This window comes from Symphalangus syndactylus, chromosome 8 (genome assembly GCF_028878055.3).
Source record: "Symphalangus syndactylus isolate Jambi chromosome 8, NHGRI_mSymSyn1-v2.1_pri, whole genome shotgun sequence".
NCBI lineage: Eukaryota > Metazoa > Chordata > Mammalia > Primates > Hylobatidae > Symphalangus > Symphalangus syndactylus.
In genome coordinates, this window is record NC_072430.2 from 39,397,652 (window position 1) to 39,413,861 (window position 16,210).

General features: G+C 46.3%; 1 protein-coding gene across 2 annotated transcripts; it reads right to left on the reverse strand.

Moving 5' to 3' along the window:
- Positions 1-4,638: 4,638 nt before the first annotated feature.
- On the reverse strand, positions 4,639-16,179 carry AHSA1 (activator of HSP90 ATPase activity 1). 2 transcript variants are annotated; one of them, XM_063644328.1, is made up of 9 exons: positions 16,103-16,179; positions 14,197-14,387; positions 11,845-11,927; positions 11,328-11,445; positions 9,396-9,484; positions 8,428-8,556; positions 5,917-6,018; positions 5,593-5,644; positions 4,639-5,035 (listed from the first exon to the last, which is right to left on the reverse strand). In XM_063644328.1, the coding sequence occupies exons 4-9, from the start codon at positions 11,392-11,394 to the stop codon at positions 4,863-4,865; spliced, it is 612 nt and encodes a 203-aa protein (XP_063500398.1). In that variant the 5' UTR covers positions 11,395-11,445; positions 11,845-11,927; positions 14,197-14,387; positions 16,103-16,179; the 3' UTR covers positions 4,639-4,862. The 2 variants fall into 2 exon arrangements, with proteins under 2 accessions (XP_063500398.1, XP_055144630.1); XM_055288655.2 differs by having other exon boundaries at positions 15,721-16,157.
- Positions 16,180-16,210: the final 31 nt, after the last annotated feature.

A 16,210-nucleotide genomic window follows, 5' to 3' on the forward strand; every position in this document is an offset into this window, starting at 1 on the left:
CGTTTACTCCACCAGGAAGTAATTTGCTGTCAGGGGATCCAACAAAGAGTTGCCCAAAGAACTACAGCTCTAAGATGAGAGGTGTATCTGTGCGCTGCGTCAGTTGGCACCCCAACTGGACACTCCACTGTCACTCCTGACATGTGGGGAAGGAGAGGGATATATCAGGAAGCACAGTAAAGGAAGATGTGTCGAGTTGCCACTGGAGACACTCGGAGAGTCAGACATTTCCAATGACCGCCACTCCCAGAGGTAAGTTTATTAGTCTGTCCTGAACCATAGTCTAAAAATACTCTACCTGCAACTAGAAATACGAGAGGGTTAGAGAGGGCAGTGTCTCAGGCTGCCAGACAGGAGCCATGCTCACTCCCTTTCTCTTGTCCGAGGAATTCAGGAAGATTAGCACAGGCTAATTATTATTATTTTTTTGAGACAGGGTCTCCCTCTGTCGCCCAGGCTGGAGTGCAGTGGCGCGATACCGGCTCACTGTAACCTCTGCCTCCCGGTCTCAAGTGATCCTCCCACCTCAGCCTCCTGAGTAGCTGGGACCACAGGCCCACGCCACCACACCCAGCTAATTTTTTTTGTATTTTTGGTGGAGACGGGGTTTCGCCCTGTTGCCCAGGCTGGTCTCAAACACCTGAGCTCAAGCAGCCCACCCACCTTGGCCTCCTAAAGTGCTGGGATTACAGGCATGAGCCACTGCGCCCAGCTCGAGGCTAATTATTTTTCAGCAGAAACTTTTAAAAGTAACAAGACAGAGTAATCCCAGAGTCTACTTTCTAAGGAAACTGCTAATTCCCCTCCTTTCTAATATAACTCACTTTGGCACTCAAACATACTGTCTTAATCTATATCTAATGGTTTTCTATTACCCATACTGAATTTAGCCAACCCCATTTTAAATCTGTACATTTAAAGTGGCACACTAAATTGCTACCATGTCAGGCCACAGATGAGAGAAGCTAAACAAAAGGGGCTGGGGAGTGGGTCAGCTATGAAATTATGTTTATTCAAGCAACGCAAAGGAGAAAGACACTGCGCAGGTGGTTGCAGGCTTTAGGAGCACCTGTGTGTGAGGAGCAGCGCCAACGGCGGGAGCAGTGAGCCTGATGAAGGGAGGGTTTCCAGAGCAGCTGGTATCAGAGCCCAGAGGAAGCCCATGAAACCAGAGAGGGTCCCTCCACTCCGTTCTGTTCCAGTGTCAGTCACATCACTGGCTTGACTAGCTGTTCTTCCTGTCCGCAATACCAGGAGTTCATCCATGGCCATGAATCCAGCATGAATACCACTGACTGTTTCTACCTTAACAGCTACCCCAGCAACCAAGATGGTTTTGCCCAATTTTACCCCCTCTGGTTTGCCTCACAGATGGCCCTAGGCTAGGCAAGACTGGTCAGATTGAATTCTTCCTAGAGTTTTAGGTAACCAACAGTATAGAGGCTGCTGACCTCTGTCTCTTGAAAGACAGAATGATTAGATCCTTTGCCCCATTAGTCACAAAAAGGACCCAAATGTGCTGCCGTGGCTCCTTTACAGTGAGGTTTTGTTAACATGTTGAGGTGCTTCTCAAAGTGCATCCCTGATATTAGAATCACCTGGGATATTTATTAAACTCTGTTTATGGGCCACACCCCACACCCACTGAGTAAGACTCTCTAGGAGTGGAGTCCACTTTTGTGCATTGTTCTTCCTGTCAGGTATGAAGAGCTCTTAGCCCAAGATATGCAATTTGGATTAAAATTAGCCAGCTTTTCAAAATAGCATTCTGGCTTAAGGGAAAACACTTGGGCTTTTGAATGGATTCAGCAGGGACTATTTGCTAAATGACACCAGGTGCCAGTGTTTCTACATGTATCATCTCGAACGCTCTCACAAGACACCTATTATGCACATTCTACAGATAAGGATATTCACCCCATTTGTTAGGAAGTGGAACTTTTACTATTCAAACACAAGTCGAAGTCCACAGTTTTATTTCTAGCTATGCCATTTGCTTTTTAGGTTCAGATGGCTAACCAAAATGTTATCAGTAAAATGGCAATGGTAAGAATTGAATAGCCATGAATACTGGCATGTAATGGCAACTGCGCATGTCACATGGCAGGCACTTAGCCTGGTGCCTTGGGTTTAACGAACGTATTGGTCATCTCTACTTGATTGATTCTAAGTATTCTGGAACTGGTAACTTTCCAGCCAGGTGTGTGTGAAAAGGCTCATTTTTTCTTTTTTTTTTTTGTTTTTTGAGACAGAGTCTCGCTCAGTCACCCAGGCTGGAATGCAATCAATGGCGTGATCTTGGCTCACTGTAACCTCCGTGTCCCAGGTTCAAGCAGTTCTCCCACTCAGCCTCCTGAGTAGCTGGGATTACAGGCACCTGTCATTATGCCCAGCTAATTTTTGTATTTTTAGTAGAGATGGGTTTTCACCATGTTGGCCAGGCTGGTCTCGAATCCCTGACCTCAGGTATCTGCCCGCCTTGGCCTCCCAAAGTGCTGGGATTACAGGCGTGAGCCACCACGCCTGGCTGAAAGGGCTCATTTTTCTGTTTGTTCGTTTGTTTTAAGACAGAGTCTCCATCTGTCGCCCAGGCTGGAGTGCAGTGGATTGGTCTTGGTTCACTGCAACCTCTGCCTCCCAGGTTCAAGCGATTCTCCTGCCTCAGCCTCCCGAGTAGCTAGGATTACAAGTGTACAAGCTACACAAGGGTGTAGCTACCACTACACCCGGCTAATTTTTGTATTTTTAGTAGAGACGGGGTTTTGCCATGTTGGCCAGGCTGGTCTCAAACTCCTGACCTTGTGATCCGCCTGCCTCAGCCTCCCAAAGTGCTGGGATTACAAGCGTGAGCCACCGCTCCCGGCCAAAGTTTCATTTTTATTTTTTTAATTGTTTTTGAGCCAGAGTCTCGCTCTGTCGCCCAGGCTGGAGTGCAGTGGTGTGATCTCGGCTCACTGCAAGCTCCGCCTCCCGGGTTCACGCCATTCTCCTGCCTCAGCCTCCCGAGTAGCTGGGACTACAGGTGCCCACTACCACACCCGGCTGGTTTTTTGTTTTTAGTAGAGACAGGTTTTCACCGTGTTAGCCAGGATGGTCTCAATCTCCTGCCCTCGTGATCCACCCACCTTGACCTCCCAAAGTGCTGGGATTACAAGCGTGAGCCACCGCGCCCAGCCCAAAGTCTTATTTTTTAATCGTCTGTGTGTTAGGAGTCTGTTAGGAAGGGCCTGTTGATTTGATTCAAGCTAGAGTCCAGGTTCTTCATCAAAAGGCGTCATTTTGGGCCCCTAGGAGGCAGATGTAATGTCAAACTAGATGTGGATTAGTTCAGCCCAGCACTCTTGTGAGTAATTCAAGCCAAAGATGGCTTTGGGAAGTGTAAATGAACCCGATCTTGAACTCTGCTTTAACCGGTTTTAGCCTGCAAGGTCTTGCTGCCACCCAATAAAACAGGCCATAAATAGACGAAGGAAATAGCTGTAGCTGCAGGAGGTAGCGTCTGGCTTAGAGAGCACTGACTCACACTGGGGTGCAGGAAGTCAGAGCGAGGCTTGTCCAGGAGTGACTCTCCCTGTTCAGGTACTGTTACCTCTTCCTGCAATGTGGCAGTCTGAACCCACTATATCCCCAACACTTGGCTCATGGTCAGTGCCCAGCAAACTTAATGGTACCATATTGTTAAATAAAGACAACAATTTCCTGATGAGTATGGGCTCTGCAGTTACAGTCCTTGTTGCAGTTATAGTCCTTGTTGCAAATCTCAACTCTGCTTGTTGGATCTGGGTGTTAAGAAATCCAAGGCTCACCTGTAGCAAATATGTATGTAAAATACTTATTTTTTAAATTTTTCGAGACAGTCTTACTCTGTCACCCAGGCTTGAGTGCAGTGGTGCAATCTTGGCTCACACCTTCTGGGCTCAAGCAATTCTCGTGCCTCAGCCTCCTGAGTGGCTGGGATTACAGGCATGCGCCACATCAGTTAATTTTTGTATTTTTAGTAGAGATGGAGTTTTGCCATGTTGGCCAGGCTGGTCTCAAACTCCTGGCCTCAAGTGATCTACCTGCCTCAGCCTCCCAAAGTGCTGGGATTATAGGCCTGAGACATTGCACCTGGCTATATGTAAAATACATGTATTTAAAAGCCAAGACTTAAGTTCTTGTAAAACAAATGACAATAGTACCTACTTCACATTATGGAGATCAAATGAGTTAATGCAAGTAAACAGTGTAGTGCCAGGTGCTCAGTAACTATGCAGTGTAACAGAAGCTGCCACAAATTAGGAATCTCCCACCTTCCCATATCCCAAACCAGCAATCTTTGCAAGAGGGTAAGACGCCATGGGCAGTGCAAAGTGAGAAGTCAACTGCACTGGCAGTGGAGGCATAGTGTTTGTTAGCACTCTCTACCCAAGTAACAACCCTCCCCTACTTTTATGGGTAAAAAGGCAGAAACTATTTACCAGTAAGAAAGACTAGCTCAGGAATGCCTGGTAGTGAGAAGCAGTCTCTGTGCCTCTTAATTACCCACACTTACCCAGAATAGAGACAAGGCTGTCCACCTCATCCTTTTTTGAATTCAAAACCTTCAAGGGAGTTCTCAATACCAGCCACTCAATCAACATAGGTTCCAGACACGCATGTTTTTTAAATTATGTTTATTTAGCATATGTACACATAAAAGAGAAATTGCCCTCTGAACCCACCCAGCAGAAAACATGCACAAACCCAAGGTATATGTAGAGGGGAGGGGCCCTGGCCCCAAGTTAGCAGCTGGGGACGATGCAATCCTGTGAGTCACAAGCCCCAGTCAGAAGACAGCTGGACTGAAGTGTCCAGCAGGCTGGAGTCCCCTGCCGCTGGCCCTAAAATAAGCGTGCGCCATAGCCAAAGGTCTGTTTAATGCCCTCAAAGTAGTACCGCTGCCAGCCCTGTCGCGTCCGCTCTTCCTCAGGAGCAGGGATGCCTCGACCTTCCATGCACAGCTCAGTCTCTCCATTCTTGTCGATGAAGGTCAAGGTGATGGTGGCAAAGTGCCCTGGGAAAGGCAGAGGGGACGGAGGTTTCATATCTAGGGTTTCCATCTGAGTTTAAGACTGGGGCAACCTGGCCAGGCCTGGTGGCTCACGCCTGTAATCCCAGCACTTTGGGAAGCTGAGGTGGGCGGATCACCAGAGGTCAGGAGTTCTAGACCAGCCTGACTAACATGGCGAAACTCCATCTCTACTAAAATCACCTGGGCGTGGTGGCATGCACCTGTAATCCCAGCACTTTGGGAGGCTGAGACAGGAGGATCACTTGAGCCCAGGAGTTCGGGACTAGCCTGGACAATGTAGTGGGACCCCATCTCTACAAAAAAAGTAAGAAAGTTAAAAAAAACGCTGGCATGGTGGCACACATAGTCTCAGCTACTTGGGAAGCTGAAGCAGGAGGATCGTTTGGGTCTGGGAGGTTAAGGCTGTAGTTCGCTGTGATTATGCCACTGCACTCTAGCCTGGGTGACAGTGAGACCCTGTTTCCAAAAAAAAAAAAAAAAAAAAAATACAGCAAAGAGAAAAAGTTCTGGGGGTAATGGCAATAAATATGTTTACTTACCCTCTGGCCAAGATTTAAACCTCCACTTCATCACAATATGTTTCTCAGGGACCTAAAAGAATCAAACAGCTCAGTCTGTATTATATACTACAATGTATCCAATCCTAGCTAGGATCAGTCTTCTGCCCTTCATACGGAGTCTACCATCTGTGCAATTATATTACTTGCAAGAGAGTTCAAATCACAGCCTTTTTTTGAAAAACAAAATGTTTTATTAACAAAGAGATTAAAGCCTTAAATTTTACCTATAGAGTTGAGAAAAAGAGAAATGTCACTCATCTGACCGGAGGCAACAACCTGAGTCTAAGGCCAGCAGGTACTCACCAGATCAGTAAATTCCCCAGAGACGTTGCCATCTACCATGTGGAACTTTCCACCTCTGTCTGCTTCTAATGTTGCAGGAGCATGGGTAAAGGCCTGCACCAGCTGCAGGGGGAAAAAAAAAAAAAGAGGCAGAAGATACATGGCTTTCAGTGGGACCCAGGGACAAATGCCAGCTGAAGGCTGCATGCCTCAACTCTCATTTCCACCAGTCTGCCCCACAGGTGGGTCCAGGGTGTCCCTCTATTCTGTTCTAATACCAGCCAGGACTTGACTTTGGGAATTCTTTCTGATCTGATGATGCCATTACTTTGGACCCACTTACTTTTATTTATTTGAAATTGTATATGGTTCAGAAAGATATTAAGAATGAGCTTATGAAAGAAAATTCTCAAGTAAATGTTTGAGACTTCTATTATCATTTCTGAGAACGTGTCCCAAAATAGATCTATTCCATCTTTTATTTAATTAATTAATTTATTTATTGAGACGGAGTCTCGCTTTGTTGCCCAGGCTGGAGTGCAGTGGTGCGATCTCTGCTCACTGCAACCTCCGCCCGTCCAGGTTTTAAGCAATTCTCTGCTTCAGCCTCTGGAGTAGCTGGGATTACAGGCGCATGCCACCATGCCTGGCTAACTTTTTGTATTTTTAGTAGAGATGGGGTTTCACCATCTTGGCCAGGCTGGTCTTGAACTCCTGACCTCGTGATCCACCCGACTTGGCCTCCCAAAATGCTGGGATAACAGGCGTGAGCCACCGCGCCCAGCCCTTTTATTTTTTTTGAGATGGGTCTTGCTCTGTTGCCCAGGCCGAAGTGCAGTGGCATGATTATGGCTCACTGCAGCCCCGACCTCCTAAGCTTAGGTGATCCTCCCACCTCAGCCTCCTGAGGAGCTGGGACTCCAGGCACATACCACCATACCTGGCTAATTTTTGTATTTTTTGTAGAGACAGGGCTTCACCATGTTGGCCAGGCTGGTCTCAAACTCCTGGGCTCAAGTAATTCACCCGCCTCAGCCCCCCAAAGTGCTGGGATTAGAGATGTGAGCCACTGTGCCTGGCCTACTCCATATATACCAAATCAGTATCATTTTGCTGTGTTCGATTACCCAACAGTGCCGCTTTTACTTTTAAAAAGACTTTACTATTTTTTAAAGTAGGTAATACAAATACACGGTACAAAATTAAAAATAAACAGAAGGTTAAAAATGTCAGGAATCCTCCCACACAAAAGTATTTTAAAACTCTGAAAACTTTAGCTAGTTTGGAAGCAGAGATTCAACTGAAGTCTGTGTTGAAGTGCTAAATTCAATTCAAATGAAGACTACCACTATGCTGCTAAGTCCTTCAAGGCAGCAGGCACAAAGAATAGAACCAAGTTAGCCATCGAATGCAGTCTTCAGCATAGCCAGGTCATAGCACATCTCTGGAGTCAACTAAGATAACTTTCTGAAGTACAGTACAATTTTGTTTATATACGTCTTTTCAAATTTCTAGAAAACCCAGTCCATTTAATTGCTTCTCCAGTTCTTGGTTTTCTAAGGGGGACAGAACTATCATGAGAGTATTTTGGGTGCAGGCACACAGACATACTAACACCCATATACTACATGGTACCTCTTAATTTATGGCTGTATTAACATTTTTGTTTAAAAAATAAGATCTTGAAATTTTGTCCCCGAGTATGTGGGAACTTCCACGTATCCTAACCGCCTTTACTATCAGATAATAAAGCTGAATACAGTCATGTTTCTCAACTCCACACTATAGCAGCAGAATGGCACAAGTCAGCTGTGCAACACAAAGAAGCCAGGAATTCTTCTGTGCTACAGAGTAACCAAGAATGGCCATTCACTTTTCTAGTAAGATTCACTCAGTGGTTTCTACTTATATGACCCAAAACTAGAACAGGCATGGTAGTGTGCACCTGTAGTCCCAGCTACTCAGGACGCTGAGGAAGGAGGATCGCTTGAGCCCAGAAGTTGAAGGCTAGTCTGGGCAACATAGCAAGACCAGGTCTTTTGTTTTTAAAATAAATAAATATGGCTGAGCACAGTGGTTTGCACCTGTAATCCCAGCACTTTGGGAGGCTGAGGCGGGCAGATCACTTGAGGTCAGGAGTTTCAGACCAGCCCATCTCTACTAAAAAATATGGTGAAACACCATCTCTACTAAAAAATATAAAAATTAGCTAGGCGTGATGGCGTGTGCCTGTAGTACCAGCTGTTCAGGACGCTGAGGCAGAAGAATCGCTTGAACCTGGGAGGCAGAGGTTGCAGTAAGCCGAGATCGTGCCACTGCACTCCAGCCTGGGCGGGTGACAGAGCGAGACTCTGTCTCAAAAAAAAAAAAAAAAAAAAAAAAAAGAATAGAGGGAGGGAAATTCACTTTGATGAAGGCCTCATGGCTCCAGTTGTGAGTACCTCTTCTGTACACTGCTGAGGGGATATGCCCCCAACTCAAGTCACCTAGAAGGGCAGATGGCATGAGGCCTGAAGGACAAGACTGACTTACCTCTTGGGTGGTAAACACTCTATAGAGCTCCTCTGGTGATGTCAGGAAGGTTTCCTTAAGAGTGATCTTACAAGTGGGGATTTTGACTCCAACAGGTCTGGCCTGGGTTTTTGAAGGAGCAGGCTTAGCCTGTGAAAGTGGCAGTGAAAATGATCAATAGAGAGTAATGATACAACCTCAACGTGGCTTCAGAGACAGTTGTACCATTCATTCTCATAAAAATTTTCACCTCCAAGGGTAATTATTCCAAGGGATTTGAAGGGAATTTAAGTGTGTAGGTGCTTTAGTCATGAGGGTAATGTTTCTGCAAACCTCCTCAATTCCCAGTAAAAATAACCACTCTACAAGGAAGACCCTGATAGTCAAATAACAAATCAAATCGAGATATTTTTGAAGAGCTCAGTGTAATTCTCAAACAATTAAATAGCTGGAAAGCAGTTTTCTCCCCACTTCCAGAGTATCCACTTCACTATGCTGACAAAAGAACAACAGGGCTCTAAACCAAGTGCTGAGCTAGAACCACAAAGTTCCATCTCTAGATAAAGTACTTGCTCACCCTGTAAATTGGGGAGATTGGGTGAAGACAGGGATATAACTCCATTTCTTGATGGGACCTCTAATATCAAAGTATGAAATATCAACACACCAATTAGACTGAAGACTTACATAGGTGAAGACCATCCTTTGTTCATAACCTCCTAACTGATGCTAAATGCAAGCAAGAGTCAGACTTTTAACTATCTGATAGCCTCTACTTGCTCTAGGGGTCTGCGATAAATGAATTAAAACCAGGTTAAAGATGGGTGAATGAATGCACATTGCAGGCGCTCTAAAAAAGCACCATGAGCAGATCACAAGCTGGTCTGGCTTAGAGGTTAGGGACACAGAGAGCTGATACGTGGAATTAAGAAGGCGGTCTCTCAAGTTCCTTTGCAGACAGTCTCCCACCCCAGGGGAAAACCACTTACCTTGCGCTCCTCAGTTTTCAGTGCTGGCTGCCCCACTGGGTCTACTGACTCTCCATTCATTGTAGGTAAGATCATGCCCTGGGTGAACTCTGAAAAGATAAAATTCCAGCTCATGGAAGTTACTTCTTAGTAGCTGAGATCTGGAGTTTTATTACAGCTTGACAAACACAGCCATCCTACCACAGAATGAGGTTATGACCAGAAAAGGAAGAGGCTATTTTTACATCTTTACTTTTGGTCTATGCCAGACTCGTATCTGGGTATATACTATAGAATATAGTATGTTCACTGGGATTATCATTTTTTTTTTTTTTTTGAGACGGAGTCTTACTCTGTCGCCAGGCCAGAGTGCAGCCTGCACTCCAACTCACTGCAACCTCCGACTTCCTGGTTCAAGCTATTCTCCTGCCTCAGCCTCCTGAGTAGCTGGGATTATAGGCACACACCACCATACCCAGCTAATCTTTGTATTTTTAGTAGAGATGGGGTTCCACCATGTTGGCCAGGATGGCCTCCATCTCCTGACCTTGTGATCCACTGGCCTCGGCCTCCCGAAGTGCTGGGATTACAGGTGTGAGCCACTGCGCCCGGCCACTGGGATTATTTTTAAAAGCTTATCCTCCTGACTCAGCTGGAAACATTATAACATATTAAGTGCATGTGAGGTCTACTATGGAAGGATGGCGTGAACGCCATGGCACTTTGATGACTTCAAGAGTGGGTAATCTACCCAGCACCTATGGATGCATAGTTAGTGCCTTTCCTCCATTCTGCCTTACCTCTGTAGAAAAGCCACAACTAGTTATGGCACTGGAGTACTGGTCCTCCCCAAAAAGGTGTCTATCACCTTCCATCACCTTCTTTGATGGTTATTATACATATTCCAACACAAAGATCAGAACACACTGGCAGAAATGGAATCCCAGAGGAAAGCTGAGCTGACTTCTATTCCAACCATCTAAATATCCCTGGAGAATGCATATCAAAGATAGTCCAGACTATATTCAAGTAATGAGTCCAGAGATGCTAAGTCTTTAGATTAGTACTGTCCATTAGAAATATAATGTGAGCCTCAAATATAGTTTTGTTTTTTTTTTTTTTTTTTTTGAGATAGAGTCTCCATCTGTCACCCAGGCTGGAGTGCAATGGCGCGTTCTTGGCTCACCGCAACCTCCACCTCCCGGGTTCAAGCGATTCTCCTGCCTCAGCCTCTTGAGTAGCTGGGATTACAGGCATGCGCCACCATGCCCGGCTAATTTTGTATTTTTAGTAGAGATGGGGTTTCTCCATTGGTCAGGCTGGTCTTGAACTCCCGACCTCAGGTGATCCGCCCACCTCGGCTTCCCAAAGTGCTGGGATTATAGGTGTGAGCCACTGCACCCAGCCCATAGTGTAATTTATATTCACAGCACATCTCTTGTGTTTTTTGGTCATCCATGCTGGAGTGCAGTGGCATGATCTCAGCTCAATGCAACCTCCCTGCCTCCTGGGCTCAAGCCACTCTCCCACCTCAGCCTCCCGAGTAGCTGGGATTACAGGCACGGGCCACCGCATCCAGCTAATTTTTGTATTTTTTGTAGAGACAGGGTTTCGCCATGTTGCCCAGGCTGGTCTCGAATTCCTGAGCTCAGGCAATCAGCCCACCTCAGCCTCTGACAGTGCTGGGGTTACAAGTGTGAGCCACCGCGCTGGGCCCTCACAGCACATCTCAGTTTGGTCTAGCCACATCTCAAATGCTCAACCATCAATACTCGACAACACAGCTCCAGATCTTTCCCTTACTCCGAGCTTATGGACTGCCTTTAAGATGAAATAAGCCCCCTCCCCCCAAATCTTTACCCATTTGCCAAAGAAGGACTGTCCAGGCCCTTAACCAGAGTCTAACAGGTGGAAACTATCTCCTTAAGGCATACAGAACTACTCAAGGGATACCTGTTTTGAGGGTGCTGATGTAAATTCCCATTGCTTCTCTTAGAAGTTTCACCCCTTCTTCCTTCATTAAGGCCACGAGATTTGTGTCAGGCTCATCTTTGGCAAGGCTCACACTAATCTGGGTGAAAGATGAGAAGTAGGTGGTAAATAACTTGAGGGGCACCCTCATTATGGCATGTGGGGGCTGAGCAATCAGGTAACTGCTGACATTTCCAAAGGAAATGCATGAGTACTGCAGTATTCGTACAATCCCCATTAGTGTTCCTTCTTGAGTCCTCTCTGTCAAGTGGCTAATGTTAGTTAGAACCCATGTCACTAGCTAAAGTGAAGAAATTAAAGAAGTACAAATTGCTCTAGAACTTTCCAATGGCACCATATGCCTAGAAAATTATCTGCAGACTAGGGTTCTGAATGCTTGGACCAAGCCTGGGCTATGAATCCAGAATGACAGGTCACTTTTCTCATCTGAGAATAAGAGGATATAGAGGACTCGGATTAGGAGTTATGAAGCACAAACCTCCACTTCATCCACGCTGTTTTCATCAGACAAATTGGGGATCTCCACATGTCCTTTGTACTGTACTCCTGACTTAGAAGTACCTGTCAAAACCAATGCAATGTCATTAGTCCACTCCTAGGCAGGAAAGGTCTCTGATCGAGGGTCCTAACTGCTACCTCACTTCTGCTGCTTTTGGATGGCTGCACTGATCCTCTTTATTCTGAGAATGCCACATGCCAGATGCAATCAACACCCGCACCCCCAAAAGAAATGCCTTTCCTCACCAGGTTACCAGAAACCAACTATGTTATTACAATGTGGGACAAAGAGCTACAGATTTGGTACTAGCATGAGTTATACCATGAGAACTTGGGTCAAAAGCCAGTAGTTCTGCTAGAATACTTGTTTTGAAAATATCAATTTATTTCAGTGCAACTGAAATATTAGGGAACAATTTGATTACAATGAGAAGTTCACGTTTGCTTATATGTGACTCCATCCATGAGAAACACTAGGTGAATACAGAAAGCCTCACCCAGCTACATAGGATACATAAAACACACACATCTCAAACACCTATCTGCCAGTGACCTCAGTTTACAGCGTGTGTTGTGAGCCATACCCATCCTCAACTAGTGTAACGTTCCTTCTGATTGTGGATGACTCTCATTCTACCATTCCGTAGTAGTCCTCAAGCTGCAACCCTTCCGATGCGCACTTTTTTCCCCCCCAAGACAGAGTCTTGCTCTGTTGCTCAGGCTGGAGTGCAGTGGCACGATCTTGGCTCATTGCAACCTCCACCTTCCAGGTTCAAGCAATTCTTCTGCCTCAGCCTCCCAAGTAGCTAGGATTACAGGTGCGTACCACCACGCCCGGCTAAGTTTTGTATTTTTTAGTAGAGACGGGGTTTCACCATGTTGGCCAGGTGTGTCTCCAATTCCTGACCTCGTGATCCACCTGCCTCAGTCTCCCAAAGTGCTGAGATTACAGGCGTGAGCCACTGCGCCTGGCTTTGATACCCACTTTCACAAATAAACTTCAGGTCTTTTTCATGGTAAAGCACCATATTTATTGTAGTATTTACTTATTTATTTATTTATTTTTTGAGATGGAGTCTCACTCTGTTGCCCAGGCTGGAGTGCAATGGTGCGATCCCAGCTCACTGAAACCTCTGCCTCCTGGTTTCAAGCAATTCTCCTGCCTCAGCCTCCCGAGTAGCTGCAACAACAGGCACATGCCACCACGCCCGGCTAATTTTTGTATTTTTAGTAGAGACGGGGTTTCACTGTGTCAGCCAGGATGGTCTTGATCTCCTGACCTCATGATCCGCCCACTTTGGCCTCCCAAAGTGCTGGGATTACAGGCGTGAGCCACTACGCCTGGCCTATATTTATCTATTTCTTACCATTTAATGTGCACAAAACTATGCTACCAATTTTTAGTCCCTATATTTAAAAAAAAAGTGTCGGCCAGACACAGTTCGAGACCAGCCTGGCCAACATGGTAAAACCTGTCTCTAATAAAAATACAAAATTAGCCGGGCATGGTGGTGGCCACTGCACTCCAGCCTGGGTGACAAGAGCGAAACTCCATCTAAAAAAAAAAAGGAGGTCTGAGCAAGATGACACCAAAGATTCCTTCCATACTACTATGCTTCAAGTGTACTTTAAAAACAAATTAACAAACATCATGGACAGATAGATCTGCTTTCACCCTTCTTTATGATATGACTATTCACTTCGGAAATGTTTATCAAAGCACAAATTTCATGCTTTGCCCCATACACAGACAGCAGCTATCTCATACTCCTTTAGCTTTAGTGCCTTTTTACATTCAGGCTCCCAACAGTCAGGACTGTCCAAAACGGTCATATGCATGACCTCAATTTTTCCCTAATGTCATACAGAAGGGACATAAAACTAGAAGATAGATAAAACAGCCCCAAATTACTGTCACACACAAGCTTCATTAGCGCAGTAGTTTAATCTGTTAAGATTCACATCGAAGAGAGTGAAAAAAAGATGAAGACCAAAAAAACCCCCTCCTTCCTCCTTTTAAATCACTCACAAGATACAGTAGCTAGTTCTGAAGAAGTATCACCATAGGTGTCCCAACAAAGACCAAGGCCCAAAGATGCAGTGGCCTGGCCACTTCATGGAGGGACTTACGAGACCCAGAGACAGAAAATCCATTTAGCATCCCACAATGGCAAAGAAATTCCAGGACTCAATACTGCTTTACATAGGACTCCAAAGCAGCAATATCTGCCTTCTCCCTTCAAGGTTTGTAACTCCTCAAAACTGTTCTCTCCAGCTACTTAACAGGTTAAACAAAACACAGTTAATCTCTGACAGCCCAGCTTAGACTTACCTGTCCAATTTAGTTTGACGCTCCATTCATAAAAGAAGATAAGTTTCCCTTTGCGATTGTTAATGGATGCCTCTCCATCAAGCTTACTCACTTCCGTCACCTCACACTTGCCTTCTTCATTTTGAACCCGCACTGCCAGGAACAGTGTTTTCAGCTTATCCGTGGACCAATTTGAAGCATCTCTCTCCGTCCTGCAAAGCAGAAACAAAGCTATGAACCAGCAGTCAAATAGAGGATACGCTGCTCTATGCAAGAGAATACGAGGTTAAAGGAGGCCTGACAAATAGTTTGAAAAGAACACAAAAACTCCCAGTCCCACTCCAGTATGTCCACAAACATGTCACTCTTTTTTAGCAAGACAAGGGATTGCACTGTCAACAAAGACAGCTGCTGTAGGGAATGGTATAAACTCAATGGAAAATTATGCTTTCCTTTCTCGGCATGATGGTGCGGGGGGAATACTCGATACTTTAACATGGCGCCCCCATTTGACCAAGTGGAAAACTGCACATATTGCTGAGATCAGGAACACAGACTGGACCATGAAAGAATAGTACTTAGCTAAAAGGCCCAGAAAGGATTAAACCAATAACCTTGACCTCACTGGCACAGTGTTCTGACCTATCAGATTCGCACTTGTATTATAAACTTCCTACACATTCACTGCCCCCTGGATGGCCACAAAAACGTTAAGTCCAGGGCTTCAAAACAAACAACAAAAATTAGGTCAACTACTCTGCATGTTAAGAGAGAATACGAAGTGAGATATGGAAAAGAAACATCACTATCTGCCTTCCTACTTATCAACTATTAGAGAAAACAGCAAAAAAAGCTGCAACAAAGTAACGGTACAATACAAACATTACGAACAAAGTTCAGTGGAATTCAAAAATAAGGAAACATTACTTTGGGAAGATTTCATGAAGCAGGGCAGTTATTTTAAGAACGGTCAGGTTATAAAACCACGGCTGCTCGGCAACCTGGAGTTCCAACACACCCGACCTGATAGTTCCGGGTGAGAGGCCGCAGCTATCTGAGCTCTGAGCACCTGCACAACACGTTCTCAATCTCCCGCGGGACCGCTGCAGCGGTCCCCTATGAATGACTTTTAATTTTACTGCAGGCCGCAAAATAGGAATTACAGACCCCTGGCCTTAGGCCTTTCACAGCTATCTCCCAACACAATCAAAAGAGGTTCCAGTCAGTGACTCCTCTGGCCACGTGTAGTAAGCACCTCCCTGCTCGGGCTGGATGCAGCAGCCAGGGCGTTATCTCCTAGTCTCTCTGACAACCCTCCTCTGGGGCGCAGCCCTCCACGTCCATCTCCCTCCCCTCAAGCACTGAGAAGGTGACCGGGGAGTAGAGAGGCCTGGGGCTACGGACCCCTGCCACAGGAAGGATCCACTCCCATCTCCGGACAGGACTACCTCAGCCCCAGCTCTGTCCGGGCCGAGGTTCCAGGAACACTGAAACCCTGGCCCGGCCGCAGGTCTCCCAAGGCCGGCCTGCTTTGCTAGCCCTCACCAGTGCCAGTTGTTGACGTTGGTGGCGTCCGCCCGCTCCTCCACGATCCAGCGTGGGTCTCCCTCACCCCACTTGGCCATCGGCTCTCCTATCGCGGCGCCACCAGCTCCGGAGTAGCCGCAGCCACAGCCTCAGGACCGTTTAGTGCCAGCCGCCCGGCAGCGCCTGGAAACTACTAGAAGCGGCCGCAAGCACCTCCTGGCTTGCTTTTCCCTCCACCCCCTCCCCTCCTTAACTTCCGGCTCCTCCCCACTCCCACCGGTTACTTCCGTCCCAACTCGCCGCACCGTGGGTTCCGTCTGATTTAGAGATCCTTCAGACTCCCTCGGGTTCTCCCCAAAAAGCGTCCCGAAACCCAACTGCTCATACAACCATTCCTCACCCATGGAAAAACAAAGAACACGTCTCATTGCTTCCCTGGACCCTAAATCCGCCTTGCTGAGCCTCATGGGAATTGTAGTCTTGTTACGTGACCCGCTGGATAACCGCG